Source organism: Bos mutus, chromosome 13 (assembly GCF_027580195.1).
Source record: "Bos mutus isolate GX-2022 chromosome 13, NWIPB_WYAK_1.1, whole genome shotgun sequence".
Taxonomy (NCBI): domain Eukaryota; kingdom Metazoa; phylum Chordata; class Mammalia; order Artiodactyla; family Bovidae; genus Bos; species Bos mutus.
Window position 1 is genome coordinate 69,652,639 of NC_091629.1, and position 20,962 is coordinate 69,673,600.

The window sequence follows — 20,962 nt, forward strand, 5'->3', positions numbered from 1 at the left end:
ACAAGACCAGGAACCAGTAATGAAGGCAGGGTAGGTTCTCCAGCACACAGAGAGAACAAAGGGCTTCTTTTCTTTGCTATCTCCCATCTTGTCCCAGGAAGAAAAGTCACCTTGATTCCACGCTGAGGTCACAGTGAATCACTTCCTTGGCACGTTACTGTGTTTCCCTGGTGTCCCTGCTCTTTGCCCCATGTCTACACTGGCTCTATTTTTCTCTTGAGGTTTTCAGCTCATCCAGGTAAAGGGAGGTATTGATGGAGATGAATGCTTGACCCTGTCCCATATGTCTGTCCACCCTAAGATCATTCAGGTCTTGAAGAAGGATTGATGGTTATCATATCATTGAATGATAAACCTTTTTAGGCTTTATTCTAGTGAAAATGTGCTTGGTTCTATGGAAAAATTGTAACCAAGCTATCAGATCAGATCAGATCAGTCGCTCAGTCGTGTCCGACTCTTTGCGACCCCATGAATCGCAGCACGCCAGGCCTCCCTGTCCATCACCAACTCCCGGAGTTCACTCAGACTCATATCCATCGAGTCAGTGATGCCATCCAGCCATCTCATCCTCTGTCGTCCCCTTCTCCTCTTGCCGTGGACCTCCCTTAAGACTGATCTAATATACAATAATTTTATTGATAAAATACCAAAGTAAACCAATCCATAGGTTTTTGACAATACCTAATATATCCTATATCTAACAGATAGTAAATGAAATACAACAAAAATTCTTCTTTGCTAATAGCATTCTGATATTTGTTACTTACTTTTAACTGGCAACTATAATTTAGAATAAATAACATGCTTAAGCACAACATATCATAATGTCACCTCTTACTCTAAAATAGGATGCAACTGTTTGTGTTTTCATGTTGGTCGTCTCTCTGGCATGACGAGTGGCTTCTCCAGTCTCACCCTAAGACCAAGAAAGACAGTGATGCTTCAGCATCTGTTGTACTTTACGATCTACAGGGAGCACATGGAACCTTCATTAGTCTACCCTTTCACATACATAAAATGACAAAACGCTGAATTTTTACTTTAAAGTAATTGTTTTGTCAGTCTCATTGGGATTTTAATCAGTTTTCCATGGGATGTGAGTATCTCTGACTTTAGCTAATACATATTTAGTTGGTCTTGGAGTAACATTAAAACCAATTATAAAAGAGGAGTTTGGACTATATCAGAAATGCATGACTATTTAAGTGACAAGCAGTAATATGAACATAACAATATCTGTTGAAGTAGAAAAGAAAGATCAAAAAGAGAAAATGAAGGGAAAGGCTGTTTAGCCTTCTCATACAGATACTGCCGTTGTATGAGGAGGTTAGGTTCTTAGACTTACTGCCATGAAAAACATTTTCTTACCTTTGTCAGGTTGATTGATTTTTCTGAAGTCTTCATTTGATAGTTTATTATGTTTTTAGTTTGAGAATGTGGCAGATTACCTATGGGAATGTAGAGAAAATTCTTTAGAATCTTTAACGGCTACAAGGTTTCCTCCACTTGAAAGTTAAAATAAGAATTGCCCTTCCCACAATATGCATGCTTGGTTAACTAGTCATTGAGACACTTAGAAATTAAATAATATTATTCAAAAATATATAGCTAGTGTTAAATTCAGAAAAAAAGTAAAACTTCCAGCTTAAAAAACATAAAAAGTAGAGGTAAGTGTTAGATTTCCTTTTACCTGCTACAAGATATGGGGTGATTAAGACAAAGGAAGCAATCTGCTTCTTTGTGTGTGTGCTTTAAATAGCACCTGAGATTTTCTTAAGATTTTTTTTTTATGTGGAAAGTCCTTATTGACTTTGTTACAATATTGCTTCTATGTTATGTTTTGGTTTCTTGACCACGAGGGACCTGGGATCTTAGCTCCCCGATCAGGGATCAAACCTGCAGCCCCTGCTTTGGGAGGCAAAGTCTTAACTACTGGACTGCTAGAGAAATCCCCTGAGCTTTTCCTTAATGCAAACGTCAGCTTTAGAATGGACCTTAAAAATCATATGGATCATTAATTCACATGAAGTAATTATATGCAAATCAAACATGGTTGAAAGCAAAGGACATTTTCAACCTAACATTCAGAAATATGTGCCTGGTGCTGGGCTATATAACTGTACACAGTCGAGGTTATGAAAACTCGTGGTGTCGTGAAAATATTATGTCCTTTGAAGCCAGGAAGACCTGAGTTTACGTTCCAGCTGTAGTGCTTAAATTGTGGATTATTTACTTGGTCTCCGAGTCACAGTGTGAGTCCATAAAATGGGGATGATAAAGCCCACCTCATGGGATTTTGACGGCATGACAGTGGGTCTGGTGTGAGGTGGGTGCCTAGAAATGTTAGCTGTTTTTCACTCCTTCCGCACCCTTCCCACTGCCCCCACCAAGCACAGTACACCAACCAACCTACGATCCATGAGTGTATCATCCTAGGAGAAGTGTCTGAAATATCTCCAGAATTCAGTGTCACTTCAGGAAGACTGTTAATTTTGTCCTTTTAGGCGATAAGTACAGGCTGTGTTTTGGCAAATTTTCCCCCTTTTTTTTGTCTTTTGGTGGCTGTGGAAGGTTGGCTCTGAGCTAAGGGTGCAGGAAGGAACCCTGCCTGGGCTGTGGCTGGTGGTGTCACTGCTCTGGTCTCATTCCCCTCCCCTCATCACTTCAGGAAAAGCTCTGGGGTGACAGCGTGGCTTTTCTGCTGGACTGAAACTGTCTCTGCACAGGTGACTCTTGAAATGAGACTCTTCTGGACACAGGTGAGTGGACCAAGCATTGTCAGAGGGGCAGCTTTGGGAATTATGCTTAGTGGGTTTTTGTTTTGTTTTTGTTTACGATTACCAGGGAAAGTTTTGGAAAAGAAAATTTACTTGGGGAAAAAATGACCACCTACTTAGAGATTTCTTGGAAGCATGATGAATATACAAAGTGAGAAGAGCACATTAATTAGGATAAATTAATTGCTTTTAAAAATCTGTATTTGAGGGGGGTTCAGGATGGGGGACCCATGTACACCCATGGCTGATTCATGTCAGTGTATCGCAAAAACCACTACAATATTGTAAAGTAATTAGCCTCCAATTAAAATAAATAAATTTTTAAAAAGCCTTATATTTGAAAAGAAGACATTTTCTTAAATCAATGACTTAAGTTTTCACATTAGAAATTTGAAGACAAAATAAACCCCAAAGGAAAAAGAAGAAAACAATAAGACAAAAACAAAAAAAAAAAAAAGAAAAGAAATCAATAAAATAAAATGAAAAATTCAATAGGTAAAATCAATGAAACTATAAGTTGGTTCTTCAAGAATATCAATAAAATTGGTAAATCTCTAGAAAATCTATCAAAAATAAAATGAGAGAGGACACAAGTTATTTATATCAGGAATGAGAGAACAGATATAACCTCATGATCTACAAATATCAAAAGGATAATAAGAGATTATTATCAACTTTATGTCAATAAATTTGACAGCACAGATTAAACAGAAATTTTTCTTAAAAGATAAAACTACTCTAAAGCGAATTCAAAATTAAAATAACTTGAATAGCTTTGTATTTATCAAAAGACTGAATCTGCAGTTAAAAGCCTTGTCATGTACATACACACAAAAACCCTTCGGGTTCAGATGACATCCCTGATGAATTCTACAAAGTCATTTAGAAACAAATAATATTCACCCTGGGGGCTTCCCTCATAGCTCAGTTGGTAAAGAATCTGCCTGCAGTGCAGGAGACCCGGTTCGATTCCTGAGTTGGGAAGTTCCGCTGGAGAAGGGATAGGCTACCCACTCCAGTATTCTTGGGCTTCCCTTGTGGCTCAGCTGGTAAAGAATCTGTCTGCAATGCGGGAGACCAGGGTTTGATTCCTGGGTTGGGAAGATGCCCTGGAGAAGAGAAAGGCTACCTACTCCAGTATGCTGGCCTGGAGAATTCCATGGACTGTATAGTCCATGAGGTTGCAAAGAGTCAGACACAACTGAGCAACTCACTAATATTCACCCTATTTTTCCTGAAAATTGAAGAGGAAGCATTATTTCTCAATTCATTCTATGAGACCAGCATTACTCTGATTCCAAAATCAGAAAAAAACATTATAAGAAAACTACAGTCCAATATTCTTCATGAACATAGATGCAAAAATTCTTAACAAAAGGTTAGCAAATTGAATCTGGCAATACATAGTCAAATGCATCATGACCATGTCAAGATTTTCCCAGGAATTAAAGTTAGTGTAATGTTCAAAACCCAATATATGCAACTCACCATTTTTATAAATTTCAAAAACAAAACAAAGTAAAAACAAATAATCATCTCAGTAGATGCAGAAAATGCATTTGACAAAATTCAAACATGCATGCTTGATAAAAACTTAGCAAACTAGAAACAGAAAGCAACTTCCTCCTGATTAAGGTCATTTATGAAAAACATATAGCTAACATATCATAGTTAATGGGGAAAATCTGATGGCTTCCTCCACGATCAGGAATAAGCCAAGAATGTTCACTTTTACTACTTGTATTCAACATTGCATCTGTGATTCTGGGCAGTGGAACCAGGCAATATGAAGAAACACAACATAAAAAGAATGAAAAAGAAAGGGCAAACACTTTAGTCCCAGATGACATCACCATCTATGTAGAGAACCTATGAAATTTACAAAAAAAGCTACTCTAACATGAGTTTAGCAACACTGCAGGGCAAAAGATCAATACACAAAAATCAAATGGATTTCCATATACTCAGTTCAGTTCAGTCACTCAGTCGTGTCCGACTCCTTGCAACCCCATGAATCGCAGCACGCCAGGTCTCCCTGTCCATCACCAACTCCCGAGGTTCACTCAGACTCACGTCCATCGAGTCAGTGATGCCATCCAGCCATCTCATCCTCTGTCGTCCCCTTCTCCTCCTGCCCCCAATTTCCATATACTAGGAACATACAAAATTTGAACTAAAAAGCACCATTTATTAGAGCATAGAATGTGATATAATAGCAGATAATTTGACAGAAAACATGCAAGACTTGTACACTGACAACTACAAAATGTTGCTGACAGAAATTAAGGAAGACTTGAAAAATAAGCATATTGTGCTCCCTGATTGGAGGACTCAATATTATGAAGATAGCAGATATCCCCAAACTAATCTATGGCTTCAGGGCAATCCAATCAAAGCTTCACCAGCATTTTGGGTAGAAATTGACAAACTCCATTTTAAATTTACATGGAAAGGCAAAGGAATTATAATCACACCTGAACAACTCTGGAAAAGAAGAACAAAGCTGGGTGACTTATATTACCTGATTTCAAAAATTTTAATAAAGCTACAGCAATCAAGAGGTGTATTATTGGCATAAAGACAGACAAATATCAGTGATACACAATACAGCCCAGAAATAAACAGTCTCTCTTTCCTTCTCTATCTCTCCAAGGATGCCCAAGCAATGCATTAGGGAAAAGAATAATCTTTTTAACAAATGATGCTGAAACAATTGGATAGGGGCATGAAGGACTGGAATGAAGGACAATAAAGACTCAAGAGGAAACAGCATCTGGGGATAATGAACTTGTTCACTATTACCTGTGGTGATGGTTTTACAGGAGTCTATGTATGTCAAGGCCTCATCAAATTTTACTGTCTAAGTATGTGCTGCTTATTCTATGTCAGTTATGCCTCAACTATAAACCATAGTTGAATTATATCTCAACTAGAACTCAAACTATAAAAAATGAAGTGCAGAGAATAATGTTAAACTCCAATAAAGAAAAACAAACCGAATTATACTTTTTGTACTTAAAAGCAAATGCAAAGATTATATAGTTGGTTGGAACAAAAGCATGTGACTTTTTAATCAATAAGGCAGAACTCACTAAACTTGTGGAATCTCGAAGCATCATCCCATGCTGCCCACTCCTGACACAGCAGATAATTCTAAACTCTCTGGGGGTGACTGTACTCTTCTAATGAGAAGCTCAAACACCACCAAACTTTCTGGTGAGCGCTTCAAACACTTTACTGGAAACCTAGCTTCTTATAAAACTAAAACCCAACCCACACATACAAAAAAATGGAAGGAAATTGCCTCAGCTTACCTGTTCTTGTCAGAGGATGGGTGACTAGTTGTTGAATTACACTGTTTTCTGATGACCTCAAAAGAAGCACAATATCAGTGGGAAGAGTGTCTCTATTTTTAGCCAAGAACCCACTTGCATTATAGATGACCTGTTGATAAAGTACATTACAAACACTGTCACAATCAATGTTATCACCCTTGTCCTCACTACCATCATCATTATCATTATCAATAGATGTGAAAGTGTAGAAGTGTTAGTCACTCAAGTTGTGTCCGACGCTTTGTGACCGCATGGACGGTAGCCTGCCAGGCTCCTCTGTCCATGGGATTCTCCAGGCAAGAATACTGGAGTGGGTTGCCATTCCCTTCTCCAGGGGATCTTCCCAACCCAGGGATTGAACTCGGGTCTCCTGCATTGCAGGCGGTCTCTTTACCATCTGAGCCACTTGGGAAGCCCACATTAATAGATACATATAGACAGCTTACTCAGTGCTGAGTGACAGCTACACAAAGATTTATAATGGTAATCCTTTACAACTTTAAAAATGTGAACCTCTTCAGGTTTACACTATCTCTTTTCAGAGACAAATTTGTGCCTCACTGATTTTATTTGGGTGGAAATGATCAAAAAGGGTTGATTCCTCCCACTTATTATAGTGGAAATGTTGTGTGTTTCCCACCTCTATTTGGAGGGTTGGGGCCAGAAAGGTATTCTCATTTCTATGATAATTGATTTGCCTGCAGTGAAAAGGCCTTTATAGAATTTGCTCCACAGTAGCAGGGACTACATATACTGTGGGTGTTTAGTGTTTCTGGCACTTCTAAACAATGTTAAGATTTTTAAATATCAATGTAACCCCAAGATTTTGGTAGGGTGGTTCAATGTGGTTGTTTTTATGGGGTGAATTTCATCCCTCCAAAATTAGTATGTTGCAAATCTAACCCCCAATATGACTATATTTGGATACAAGGTCTTTAGAAGGTAACCTTTAAAAGAGGTTTAAAGGTGATGCCCTAAGCCCACAGGACTGGTGTTCTTATAATAAAAGGAGGATATCTACACAGGAGATCTCTTTCTCTTCCTTACATGTACGTACAGAAAAGGCTAAATGGAACATAGAGAGAAGGCAGCCACCTGCAAACCAGGAAGAGAGGCCTCACAAGATACCAGATCTGCTGGCCCCTTGATCTTGGACTTCTAGTCTCCAGAACTGTGAGCAAATACAATTTCTATTGTTTAGGACACCCAGCCAGAGGTATTTTTGTTATGGCAGCCCAGAAGACTAATATAGTTAAAAACAACTGGATAAAATCATAGGAAATCTTTAATGATTGTTTTAAAGGAGACTTATTTATAAAATCGTGTGCTGAAAATCATGAGAAAGGTTATAACTAAAATATTTAAGGTAGATTTTGCTTTCAATGACAAAAGTCTGGAATGTTGACTGACACAGAAGTTCTATTAGACTAGAATTCTTAGGGTTCTAGCCGTTATTCTATTTGTTTATGTATTTCTATGAATTCCCCTTCTTGATTTGAATATCTTCTTAGTCCTCCAATATTTATAACATCATTGTGAGTGAAAGATCTGTTATTCTCTACAGAAGGAATGGAAACCGTCTTCTGGGCGCAGGACAACATATCTGAGGTTTGCTCTGGTATAGGAAAGTGTATCCGTCAGTGCATAAACATTGCTTCCTCTAACTGCATGCCAGTCCATAAGCTAATCCTATCTAATTAATCAGCTCAGTTATCTGGCCATACCTTCTGCCTGGTACCTTCTCTTGTTGGGAAGGAGGAGAGACAAAGGCTGCAGTGGACAGAGAAGCATCTCAAGTCTGAAGAAGGCAATTTATATAAAAGGTTCCCAGTTATCATTAAAAGAAGGGAAAACTGCCAGCCAACTGCAGCCCAAGCCAGATCTTAGGATCAGAAAGATGGACTCTTTATCTCATTATAACTATCTGTAAATATTTGGGGCCAAAATTTTCATAGCTTTATTATTCAACAAAAGACTAAAGAGAATCTCAGTTATAGTGCTTCAGAGTTCTTACCTTTCCTGCATAATGGTGAATTCCAAAACTAAGCTCCATTCTTTTAGGTCTCCAGAAGTATTGTGATTTCAGATTACCTTCAAATTTTTCTGTAGAAAAAAATTTAACTCCAAGATTAAGCATGTTGGAATGTCTCAAAAAATTGAGACACTGATTGATAGAATCTTCTCTTTCACCATAAAATGGAAAATGTGCCATGAAAAAACTGAAAATTCTATATAACTACTACATGTAGATTTGTAATATAATTATAAATGGTAAGGTAAAACTCAAGATCATGAATTTTACCATTCCATTACGATTACAGTAATGGAATGGTACTATTGCACAGCTGCTGCTGCTGCTGCTAAGTCGCTTCAGTCGTGTCTGACTCTGTGCGACCCCATAGACGGCAGCCCACCAGGCTCCGCCATCCCTGGGATTCTCCAGGCAAGAACACTGGAGTGGGCTGCCATTTCCTTCTCCAATGCATGAAAGTGAAAAGTGAAAGTGAAGTCGCTCAGTCGTCTCCGACTCTTAGCGACCCCATGGACTGCAGCCCACCGGGCTCCTCCGTCCATGGATTTTCCAGGCAAGAGTACTGGAGTGGGGTGCCATTGCCTTCTCCGCTACTGCAGAGCAGCAGTACTCAAACCTTGCCAAGCATCAGAATCACCTGGAGGGTTTGTTAAAATAGACTGCTGGGTCCCACCTCCAGAGCTTCTGACTCAATAGGTCTTGGAGTGGGATCCAAGAATTAACATTTCTAGCAAGTTCCCAAGGGGGATGCTGATGTCCCCGGTCTAGAGACCACACTCTAAGAACAGAGGAAAGAAAAAACCAAGTACTTGAGATTGTCCAGAGAGCTTTGTGAAACACAACTGGATGTGAAACCATGAGCCTAGACATTTGGTATTTTGTCTCTCTTTTCTCTAAGAGGAGCTATAGGTTATTATTGATTACAAAGGAAACACAATAGGATCATAAAGGAAGTTCTACAATAATTTTACCAACACAAGATCTCTGTTATTTCATGTCATGGAAGGTACATTTTAACATCAAAATCAAGTGACTAGTATGAAATGATTTCCCCACAACTTTGGGGTTATTTTCTTTTCCATCTATCTCTTTTCCATTTTGAGAGCTGTCCTTTCGCCCTGCCCTTCCATTTCTAACTTTGGGCTGGATGATCTCTAGGGTCATTTCTAACATAAAATCCTATAGTCAGGGCTCTACCATAATATAAGGTGAAGTTGAATATGGAAATTTGTTTATCACTAAATATTTCACCCTATTATAAACATTCACTGGTCCAGGTATTAGATCAAAAGCCTCTTCTTTAAAGTTACATGTCCAGTCTTTGTCACAGCAATATTCTACTAACTTTAAAAATAATAAAAAAAAACATTCATAATTACATGACTGCATTACCTGAAAACTATTTAGACATACTGAATTTAAAACCCACCTACAAGAGTTTGGTCTGTGGCCTTGGGAAATCTACTTTCTTCATCAAGGAGGGACAGTAAACCCATTGGCTTCTGCAGAAACATGTCTAGGAGAGGCCGGTTATCTTCATATTCAATAACTCTAGCATCAATATCTTCATTTAGGTATTCATTCTATAATGGGACATGACAGGCACAGAAATACTTAAAATTTTGTGAACAATATGTAAACTGGCAGAAATTACCTAAAATTCTGCTCTACATATAAAAAATTGCTCCCTATGACCTTGCCCTTAAACTGAGGGTATCATTTTATTTCTCTCTCTCCAGATGTGCTAATTCATTAAAGTCAGCACTGTTGATATTCAGGGTAGCCATAAAAAGTTTCTATTCCATGTATTAGAATTCCCTCTATTAGAATCTCAAGCTTTCCAGACATGGGGGACTATGTTGCTAGTGAGCTGTAATAAAATTATGTTACATAATTTCTTCTGTTAATTTTTTTTTGACCTGAACTGTTTCTTAAAGTCTTTTTTGAATTTGCTACAATATTGCTTGCTTTTACGTTTTGGTTTTTTGGCTGTGAAGCACATGGGATCTTGGCTCCCTGATCAGGAATGGAACTGGCACCTCCTGCATTGGAAGGCAAAGTCCCAAACGCTGAACTATCAGGGAAGTCCTCAAGAATTGACAGAATATTAATTAGGTATATCTTAGGGTCACATTTCCCCCAATTTCAGCCTTTTATCTAACTTCAGCAATCTCTCAAGAACATCACTTTTCAATCATGATGACATTTGCATTATTTGGGATGAACAACTGTGGGTCACAGGAGCCACTGATGGATGAAGAACCAAGAACATGCAGGTTCCCATCTGGGCTCTGCCACTTAACTAGCCACCTGTCCTTCGGAGTTTTCTTCCTCTTAGACGTCCATTTTTTCATCTACTAAATAGAAGTAACAATCTCCATCTAACAAAGTAAAAATACCTGGTACACTAGTAACCATTTGTGGTTGCGTATACTGTAATGTCCGGAGAAGGCAATGGCACCCCACTCCAGTACTCTTGCTTGGAAAATCCCATGGACAGAGGAGCCTGGTAGGCTGCAGTCCATGGGGTCGCTGAGAGTCGGAGACGACTGAGCGACTTCACTTTCACTTTTCACTTTCATGCATTGGAGAAGGAAATGGCAACCCACTCCAGTGTTCTTGCCTGGTGAATCCCAGGGACGGGGGAGCCTGGTGGGCTGCCATCTATGGGGTCGCACAGAGTCGGACACGACTGAAGCGACTTAGCAGCATACTGTAATGTCAAATGCATAAAATAAAACAATAAACAATAACTACTGGAAGATGGTAGTACCAGCACAACATAGATGCCGATAATCTAGTTTACAAAAGGGACGAAGCATGCTGCAGCTCTGCTTCTGTGACTTTTGCCTTCACTCTTCGTCCTTCCCCACCCCCAGTGCTGCAGTCTGTTAAGAGATGACCTCTGACCTCCGACTCTTAGAGACACTTACATGGAAGGTACATACCAGGTCTCAGGTTCTAAAGCAGCTATTGCTGGGGAAGTATAACAGATAATCACTGTCTGGGGCAGAACGTTCTCCATTCACAAACTCAAGTCACATGCTATTTTCATTACTATTTTAATATATTCTTGAATATATACATATATATATTTATTCAATATATTCAATAATATATTCTTGAATATAAATATTTTCATTGAACACTTTATAATAAAGCACTGTGATGGATGATAAAGAGATGTTTAAAATGAAGTCCCAGTGGATTTAAGATAAACTGAGTGATTAGTAAATAACTACCTAAAATGCAAGGTAACACAGGTTAGATAAGGGCTATGTACAGAGTGAAAAAGTTGGCTTAAAGCTCAACATTCAGAAAACTAAGATCATGGCATGTGGTTCCATCACTTCATGGGAAATAGATGGGGAAATAGTGGAAACAGTGTCAGACTTTATTTTTTGGGGCTCCAAAATCACTGCAGATGGTGACTGCAGCCATGAAATTAAAAGATGCTTACTCCTTGGAAGGAAAGTTATGACCAACCTAGATAGCATATTCAAAAGCAGAGACATTACTTTGCCAACAAAAGTATGTCTAGTTAAGGCTGTGGTTTTTCCTGTGGTCACGTATGGATGTGAGAGTTGGACTGTGAAGAAAGCTGAGCGCCGAAGAATTGATGCTTTTGAAGTGTGGTGTTGGAGAAGACTCTTGAGAGTCCCTTGGACTGCAAGGAGATCCAACCAGTCCATCCTAAAAGAGATCAGTCCTGGGTGTTCATTGGAAGGACTGATGCTGAAGCTGAAACTCTAGTACTTTGGCCACCTCATGCAAAGAGTTGACTCATTGGAAAAGACTCTGATGCTGGGAGGGATTGGGGGCAGGAGGAGAAGGAGACAACAAAGGATGAGATGGCTGGATGGCATCACTGACTCAATGGACATGAGTTTGGGTAGACTTTGGGAGTTAGTTGGTGATGGACAGGGAGGCCTGGCGTGCTGTGATTCATGGGGTCGCAAAGAGTTGGACACGACTGAGCAACTGAACTGAACTGAACTGATGTACAGTGTACTACAAGGGGTTCTGAGAAAGAGAATTTATCTGGGATCTTGGTGGAAGAATTTAGCCCATGGCAGGTGGGGCATTTAATATGCAAATCTTTTAACCACTGCTTGTAGAGCCTTATAAAATTAAAATCACAGTTCGAGTGTCACCAGGAAAAAATAAACATGTATTTTTAAATACAACAAAATCTTAATACATAAAAATGAGGCAGAACCCACTGCTCTGAAAGGTAGATCACCTGTAAGACGTCCAGTTTACCCAGTACGAAAAAATGGAAACTTACAAAAAATGGAAACTGTGAAATGAAGTTTCACAGCTTTTTCATTGGAAGGTAACCTTGAGAGATGTACACAGACCTAGAATTACTTGACTGTCAGGCACATTATGCTGACAGCAGATTATAGCTTAAATGGCAACTGCAAAGTTCAAAGAGGCTTTGTGTGTTTTCTGCCGAAAGTGTGCAAGGTTAAGGTCTAAACCAATGCATTTTTCACTTCTATTTGCTTGTGTCAAAATCCACTGACTGCTTTGGTGGCAGGTTACACAGAGCAGAGATGAGGAACTTGGAAAACAATGGACTGAGACTTTTAAGACACTGGTTAGTATCTCCAGCATGACGGAGAAAAAAAATGCTGTTAGGATTTACAAAGCGCTCTTAGTAAAATGATTATGCCTAAAACAACATGTTATGTACTCTTATAGCTGTTATGATCTCAAAACATTGGTGTTTTTAAGTATATGTGGAAATATGTAGCCCATATAACTACTCAGAAAGTCCTCTGTTATGCCCTGTATATTAAAAATACCTTCAAAGAGGATGACTAGAGGGTTTTTTTTTGATGTTTATTTATCTATTTGGCTGTGCTGGGTCTTAATTGTGGCATGTGGGATCTAGTTCCCCAACTAGGTATTGAACCCAGGTCCCCTGCACAGAGAGGACAGAGTCTTAGCCACTGGACCACCAGGGAAGTCCCCGGCGGAGTTATTAACTACAGTAAAGCTGAGCTGTTCAGCATATAAAATCCCTACTCTGTTCAGGTGCCCCAAATTCCTTTTGAAAAAGGGATCATTCTAAATACATATCAAGGAGAAAGGAAGTGAGAAGTTGTGTTAGAAAACTTCATGCCTGAGATAAGATTTCCTTGTTTTGCAATGAATTTTGAGTGTGAGGTGTGGACAGACAGAGTAGAAAGGCTATGGAAGATGCATCCACAGCTACGGCCTACACCGCAAGCTTAAATATTTTGGGTCAAAATGTCACCCCAGGAGAGACTCAAGATTCCTACACTGCCCTCAGACTCACACAGCAGCGTAGAAGGGTGGCTACCGTTAACAGATAGAGCCATGTATATTTAGGGGTACGTGGGGCCAGGGAAGGTAGAAATAAAGAAGAAAAAGGTAGCAGTCCTGTCCTCTGCATGCATGCTAGGTCGCTTCAGTTGTGTCCGACTCTTTGCAACCCTATGGACTGTAGCCTGCCAGGCTCCTCTGTCCATGGGATTCTTCAGGCAAGAATAGAGACATGGAGTGGGTAGCCGTGTCCTCCTTCAGGGGGTCTTCCTGACCCAGGGATTGAAGCCACGTCTCCTGCGGCTCCTGCACTGCAGGATTCTCTACCACTGAGACATCCAGGCCCTTAGGGCACAGGAAGAATGCTCTCTGCCTTTCCATTTCAACCTTTAAGTTACATCCTCGGGCTCCTCTGTTTTTTCTATATTCTCTTTTCCAGTTGTTGCATCTACGAGATCTGTATCCTTCCTGTTCGGGAGTCTCTACGATGTCCCGCTGTCACAGTCTCTGTTGCTGCGGCTGCCACCTGCCTCAGTGCTACCATCTTCTTCACTGTCCTTCCTTCCTGATGTAGGTTGACTCTCCTTGGCCTTTCATCTGAAAATACTTTCTCTCTCTCTCTTTTTCCTCCCTTCCTTCCTCTCTCCCTTCTTCCTTCTTCCTTTCTTTCAATGAGATGGAGCATGTTTTCTTCTGTATGAGAGAATACTTTGTTCGGTTCCTGGTTCTTTTCAACTTTATTTGTTAATGAGAAGATGCTTGGATGGGTATCAGACATCTGGATTCAGTCCTGGCTTTGTTTAATCAGCCTGTAACACTGGGCAAGTCGCAGGGAGTCATTTGTATCTATGAACTGTATAAATGATCTACTTAGGTTTCTTCTGGTTTTAACATTTCAAAATGTTGACACTGCCTGAATGTGTTGTAAAACTTAATAGATAAATGAATGTGTTGTTGACAGAACATTTGCAGGGGGAAAGAGGCCACACATATACATTTATTCCCTGACATCTGTCTTTTAGTAAAAGAATTCTTACTCACCAACTGCTCATATAAGTGTACATATTCATGAAAATGTTGCCCATGTGGAAAGAAACCATTGAGAAGTTATTCATTCTAAGAGAGAATGAAAACCCTTACACGTTGAAAATCTGTGATTTTGCATGTTATCAGTACTCGAGGTGAATTAAGTACATTTATTAAAGTGAAAAAAGAAATTTTGCCACTTTTTATGCTGAACTAATTTCAAACTAACAGAAAAGTGGCAAGAATGGTACAAAGAACTTCTATGTATCCTTTTCTAGCCTTTTACTGCGTTTGCTTTATCATTTGCTCTCTTTCTATATATACATATTGTTTTTAGTTATAATATTTACTGAAATAACTTTTTAAAAAACTAAAAATAAAGAAAGCAAAGTGGCAAATATGCATGCTGTAAAAATCTAAATAAAATTTATGATTGGAAATATATTCTTTCAGTATTTTCTATTCAAAGCTGATATCAATGGTCCTGCTCATTTTTACATTAATGATTATAGCAAGCCAAAGGGAATATTGATCATCATTAATTTGAGATGACATAAGTCTTTAATTCAGAATTTGACAAGTAACCTAATGAGGCAACATTTTGGATAATTCCTAATAAAATATATATATTATATTTTACATATATTTCCCTGGTAGGTCGGACAGTAAAGAATCTGCCTGCAATGCAGGAGACCAGGGTTTGATCCCTGGGTCAAAAGATCCCCTAGAGAAGGGAATGGCATGCCACTCCAGTATGCCTGCCTTGAAAATTCCATGGACAGAGGAGCCAGGCTACAGTGTATGGGGTTGCAAAGAGTCAGACACAACTGAGAGACTAACACACACATGATGAATTTTGTAGAAAGGAGATTTAAATGATGTTCCATAGAATGGCTCCTTTTTTTTTTTTCTGAAAAAAGAGCTGTACAATGTATTTTGAAATTTATGCTTTATTGACTATGCCAAAGCCTTTGACTATGTGGATCACAATAAACTGTGGAAAGTTCTGAAAGAGATGGGAATACCAGACCACCTGACCTGCCTCTTGAGAAATCTGTATGCAAGTCAGGAAGCAACAGTTAGAACTGGACATGGAAAAACAGACTGGTTCCAAATAGGAAAAGGAGTACGTCAAGGCTGTATGTTGTCACCCTGCTTATTTAACTTCTATGCAGAGTACATCATGAGAAACGCTGGGCTGGAAGAAGCACAAGCTGGAATCAAGATTGCCGGGAGAAATATCAATAACCTCAGATATGGAGATGACACCACCCTTATGGCAGAAAGTGAAGAGGAACTAAAAAGCTTCTTGATGAAAGTGAAAGAGGAGAGTGAAAAAGTTGGCTTAAAGCTCAACATTCAGAAAACGAAGATCATGGCATCTGGTCCCATCACTTCATGGGAAATAGGGAAACAGTGGAAACAAAGTCAGACTTTATTTTTTGGGGCTCCAAAATCACTGCAGATGGTGATTGCAGCCATGAAATTAAAAGATGCTTACTCCTTGGAAGGAAAGTTATGACCAACCTAGATAACATATTGAAAAGCAGAGACATTACTTTGCCAACAAAGGTCCGTCTAGTCAATGCTATGGTTTTTCCAGTGGTCATGTGTGGATGTGAGAGTTGGACTGTGAAGAAAGTTGAGCACAGAAGAATTGCTACTTTTGAAGTGTGGTGTTGGAGAAGACTCTTGAGAGTCCCCTGGACTGCAAGGAGATCCAACCAGTCCATTCTAAAGGAGATCAGCCCTGGGATTTCTTTGGAAGGAATGATGCTAAAGCTGAAACTCCAGTACTTTGGCCACCTGATGTGAAGAGTTGACTCATTGGAAAAGACTCTGATGCTGGAAGGGATTGGGGGCAGGAGGAGAAGGGGACGACAGAGAATGAGATGGCTGGACGGCATCACCAACTCAATGGACGTGAGTTTGAGTGAACTCCGGGAGTTGGTGATGGACAGGGAGGTCTGGCGTGCTGCGATTCATGGGGTCCTAAAGAGTCGCACACAACTGAGCGACTGAACTGAACTGAACTGAAGTTTCATCTAGTCACTCTTTGTATATGGTACCTATCCTTGAAAAGTGTTTAAAAGCCATAAAGGCTTTAACAAATTTATATTCCATTGACAGGCACTGGTTTAGGATAAGGAGACATTTGATTTAGGAATTCAGACATGTAATTTTCTATACACCAGGATCTCTTTCACCTTAAACAATTTATCCTTTACTGTCATGTTTCAGTCTTCACCAAAAAATGTTTTTCAGTTTGTCAATATTGTGCTCTACCCTCACATGTAGAAAACTATAGTAGCTGTATACAGATTTATGCTCCTAACTGTCTATCTCATTCAACAATATTTTTAATCATAATTAAAATATTTTTAAAATATTATCAAAATAAGTACCACACATACCCACATCACAGGGCGTGACCCACTTCCTTGATGCAGGGTGCTGACCCACTTCCTTGATGGAAGAGAAACAGTGTGCATCATGCGTGAGGGGTGGGAAGGACCAGGAGTCCAGAAAGCAGCCTTCGAGAGCCAGAGGGAAAAGGCATTTTGCTCACAGCCAGGAGAAGCTTCAGGGATGCGCCACGTGCATCCACTCATTTAGGTACCAGCTTCCATACTTAGGGCTTCCCTAGTGGCTCAGACGGTAAAGAATCTTCCTGCAATGCAGGAGACCTGGGTTCGATCCCTCGGAAAGATCCCCTGGAGAAAGGAAAGGCAACCCACTCCAGTATTCTTGCCCGAGAGGATGCCATGGACAGAGGAGCCTGGCGGGCTACAGTCCATGGGGTAGCAAAGAGTTGGACACGACTGAGTGACTAGTGTGTGTGTGTGTGTATGCACGCGCGTGCGCGTGTGTTCCATACTCAGTAGGTGAGAAGTTTAAGGAACATCTGGTGTGATCTCAAACAGCAGCCGAAAATTTGGCCAATCATTTATAAAGGAAGATTTGTTGTATACCAAGGGTTTCTTCAGTGTATAGGCTGTCAATGCCGATAAGGAAAATGCCTATAAAACGGCCTTTATCCCTTGGAGAGCACACAGAACACAAATGCCACTACCACTAAACACAAGTGGTGTGACAGGGGGAAAAGCCGGATATAAAATAAAAATTCACACTTTGCAAGCAAAACAATTTGAAACGTATAAGGGGTCTATTTTTTATCGGCTGATTGATTCTTTTTACTTTATGATGCTAAAAAAAGTGGAAAATGTAGATACTATATAATTAATGAATTTTTGTTCTTTGCAGTTGCCACAATTATGTGTTGGAGCCCACATCCAAATCTTCAAAAGCTTTAAACTTTAGAATATGAACAGCTGGAGATAAAATTCATACACATCACACTCTGAGATAAGTCACTTATTGCATTTATTGCTTCCATTATGTGCTGTAAATAGCTTCCTGCTTATAAAATGACTTCTGACTTTTAATTTTAAACCCATGGGTACATATATGAATCACATATGCATATTATATATAGAAACCTATCCTTTAGAGAAACAACTATTAATAGCTCACTTTAAAAACCAACTCTAGTTTGGTTAATAGAAAAATGTGCTAATGGATCAGAAAGCTTATCCCCATCAATAGGCATATGAGGAAATAGAGTGGATCTTCAGGATTCTAGAACAATGCTTTGGAGCATCACACAAGAATTGAGTCTAAAGAACAATGGCATTTATTCCAATCCAAACTCATGCCCATGGGGGACTAATCCATGGTTGATATTCATTCTCTTTCATTTGAATTGTAAACTTCTAGGAAACAGACATCATTTCTTCTTGTCTGTACCACAATGATTACACCACAGTGCACAATTAAACAAACAAAACCCATCACTACAACACCAGTCTGATTCTGACTTGAAGAGAACTTCAAGCTTTGTATCACTCTTTGCCTACTGTTGAGCTCCCTTCCACATGGAAGAAAATTGGAAAATAAGCAAAAACAAACCCCAAAGAAGCAAAATCTTGGCTACAAATTACCATGGAGACTCACTGTGAGGGCTATTACAAAAAGCTGCCTCCCTTAGTAGAAATGCTCTCTTTATCTGTGGTAACCAATACACAGCTACGTAAGCATTTCTCAGTTATAAATTTTGCCTTCACAGGGAAGTGACAGAATGAAAGGAAAAGGAAAAAAAAAACCCAATCAGGTGCACCCACATGTTAAAATCAACAGAATCCCTGACTACTCCTGTGTCCACCAGATCACAAATTCACTGACCGGGTCACTCAGCTGCCAGTGTTTGGTCCATAAGATCATGAAGTAGGGATTCTGGGGTCCTTACCCCATGATGGCACTTGAAAGGATTGGGAATGGCCTTAATTCCTCAAAATGCTTTGCATAATCCTGGATTTTAGTCGCATTTTTAATTTGCTGGAGCAATTTTGAATTGATTTTGTCTTGAAAATCTCTCAAGGATATTTTTTTAAAAGTCATGTAACAGGAGTTTCATTTGTGCAAGCCCAAACACAAAAGAATTAAAAGCATTAGGATGATAAATGAAATTCAAGGCTATCAGTCAAAGTGAACCATAAACTAACATTCTATTAAAAGTGAAAAGCAAATAATTGTTGAAAGATATACACTGGGTTAAAGGCTAGTTCCAATAAAACCAGGTTCTAAGCTTAATCCCTCAAAGAGAAGACTAACAGAAGCCTACCAACACACATTATTAATTAATTAAGCAGACAGGAAATGCATGAAGATGTACCAGATCCCATGAAGCAGGTAACCTGAATAGATTCCTATCAAAAAGTCCAAATCACCCCCTGCCGCCACAAGTTTACTTATTTCAATTTTTGGTTAGCATTGATGCTGTGAACACTGTGAATCATTAAAGCAAGATGATATTGATTTAATAAATATTCATTGAGCATTTGCTCTATGTCAGGCTCTGAAGATATAAAAAGAATTAATACATAATTGCTCAAGGAGCTTTCAGCCTAGTGAAAGAGAGCAAAAACAAAAACCAAATATTGTGCTGTCAAATGTCACATGTTTTTACTGGAGCATAAAGGAGGAAGGAATAAGAAAAGTCTCAATGGGGACTTCCCTGGAGGTTCAGTGGTTAAGACTTCACACTCCCAGTGCAGGGGGCCTGGGTTCCACCCCCTGGTCAGGGAACTAGATCCCACATGTTGCAACTGAGAGTTTGCATATCACAACTAAAGTTCTTGAATGCCGCAACTAAAATAGAAGATCTGCAGCAACTAAGACTTGGCTCGGTCAAATAAATATTTAAAAAAGAATATAAGTCTCACTGTTTTTTTTTCAGTAAGCTGGTGGTTAGAGATGCCATTCTCTGAGAAAGAATATAAGTGGGAGGGAAAAATGAATTCAATTCTGGATCAAGTTCTGGAAGTTGTCCTTGCAGGAGGAGGATCAAAGAGGCATGGGGTTACAGATGGGGACTGCAGCATCTCTAGGACATAGGGAGTAGCTGAAGTATTGGAAACAGATTCTTGCCTAGTGAATATTAGAAGATACCAAGGATAGAACTTTTTGGGAGCTAGCATTTAGGGCAGTAATTCTCAACCTTGGCTGTACTCAGTTGGACTAGACTGGGAACCTTTAACATACTAGTGATAGCTCAGTCTCATCCCGAGACATCTGACTTAAATAGACTGGGACAGGATCTGGGCACTGGAATTTTACCCAAGTGATTCTAAGATGCAGCCACGGTTAAGAACCACTGATGCACGGGTTGGTGCAGGAAGAGTAAAAAAAGGAAATCATCAAAGAGGAAGAGAAACAGAAAGCGTGTTAGGGATGCCCAACGCAGGGAAATAGGAATCTGTCAACAGGGTTGAAGATACAGAAAGACCAACGTGGAGACTAAAATGTTTCTGATTTTAGTGACTGATGAGATTAAGAAGGGCCATTCCTACACAGTAGTCAGATGCTATGGACTCAATGTACCCAGGTGGGGAAGAAATCAATATATTACAGTGAATGTTGAATATGCTTTCATGGACCTTGATTGTGAAGGGAAGAGAGAGGGCCATGGCTACAGACATAAGCAGGCTCAAGAAGGTTTTGTTTCTAAAGACTTCAAAAGATTTCATAGTATAACTAAGCTAAAGGATGGCACTAATGGAGAGGCATGGAGAAGCGGTGAAAGGGAGAGGGTGAGAGAAACAAGAATCTGGGGTGGATGAGAGCTGTGCAAATACAGACAAAATTTTAAATTCTTGCCCTTTTTATTAAAAAAAAAACCTTTATTTTGTATTGGGGTAGAGCCAATTAACAATGTTAAGACAGTTTCAGGTAAACAGTGGAGAAACTCAGCCCCAAGAAATGTCACAATCTAAACATTTTCTGTGCAACCACTTTTTTCAAAATGTGATTTCAAAGTAAATTTGCAACAAAGCTAAGTATTTTTAATTAAAAAAAAATCCATGTACCTCTAGTTTATTTCAAATTTAAACAAAAACTTCAATTTTAAGTTGAACACACAACCATATAACAGTAAACAC

General features: G+C 39.3%; 1 protein-coding gene across 1 annotated transcript in view; it reads right to left on the minus strand.

Moving 5' to 3' along the window:
• The window catches only part of MYO3A (myosin IIIA), a 168,534-nt gene that overhangs the window by 39,911 nt on the left and 107,661 nt on the right, over positions 1 to 20,962 (minus strand). Inside the window, exons 20-24 of the mRNA XM_005908809.2 lie at positions 9,574 to 9,727; positions 8,127 to 8,215; positions 6,092 to 6,221; positions 1,369 to 1,448; positions 839 to 916 (exon numbers count right to left, since the gene is read on the minus strand). Of these exons, the coding sequence (XP_005908871.2) occupies positions 839 to 916; positions 1,369 to 1,448; positions 6,092 to 6,221; positions 8,127 to 8,215; positions 9,574 to 9,727 (531 nt within the window). The remainder of the gene's footprint in view (positions 1 to 838; positions 917 to 1,368; positions 1,449 to 6,091; positions 6,222 to 8,126; positions 8,216 to 9,573; positions 9,728 to 20,962) is intronic.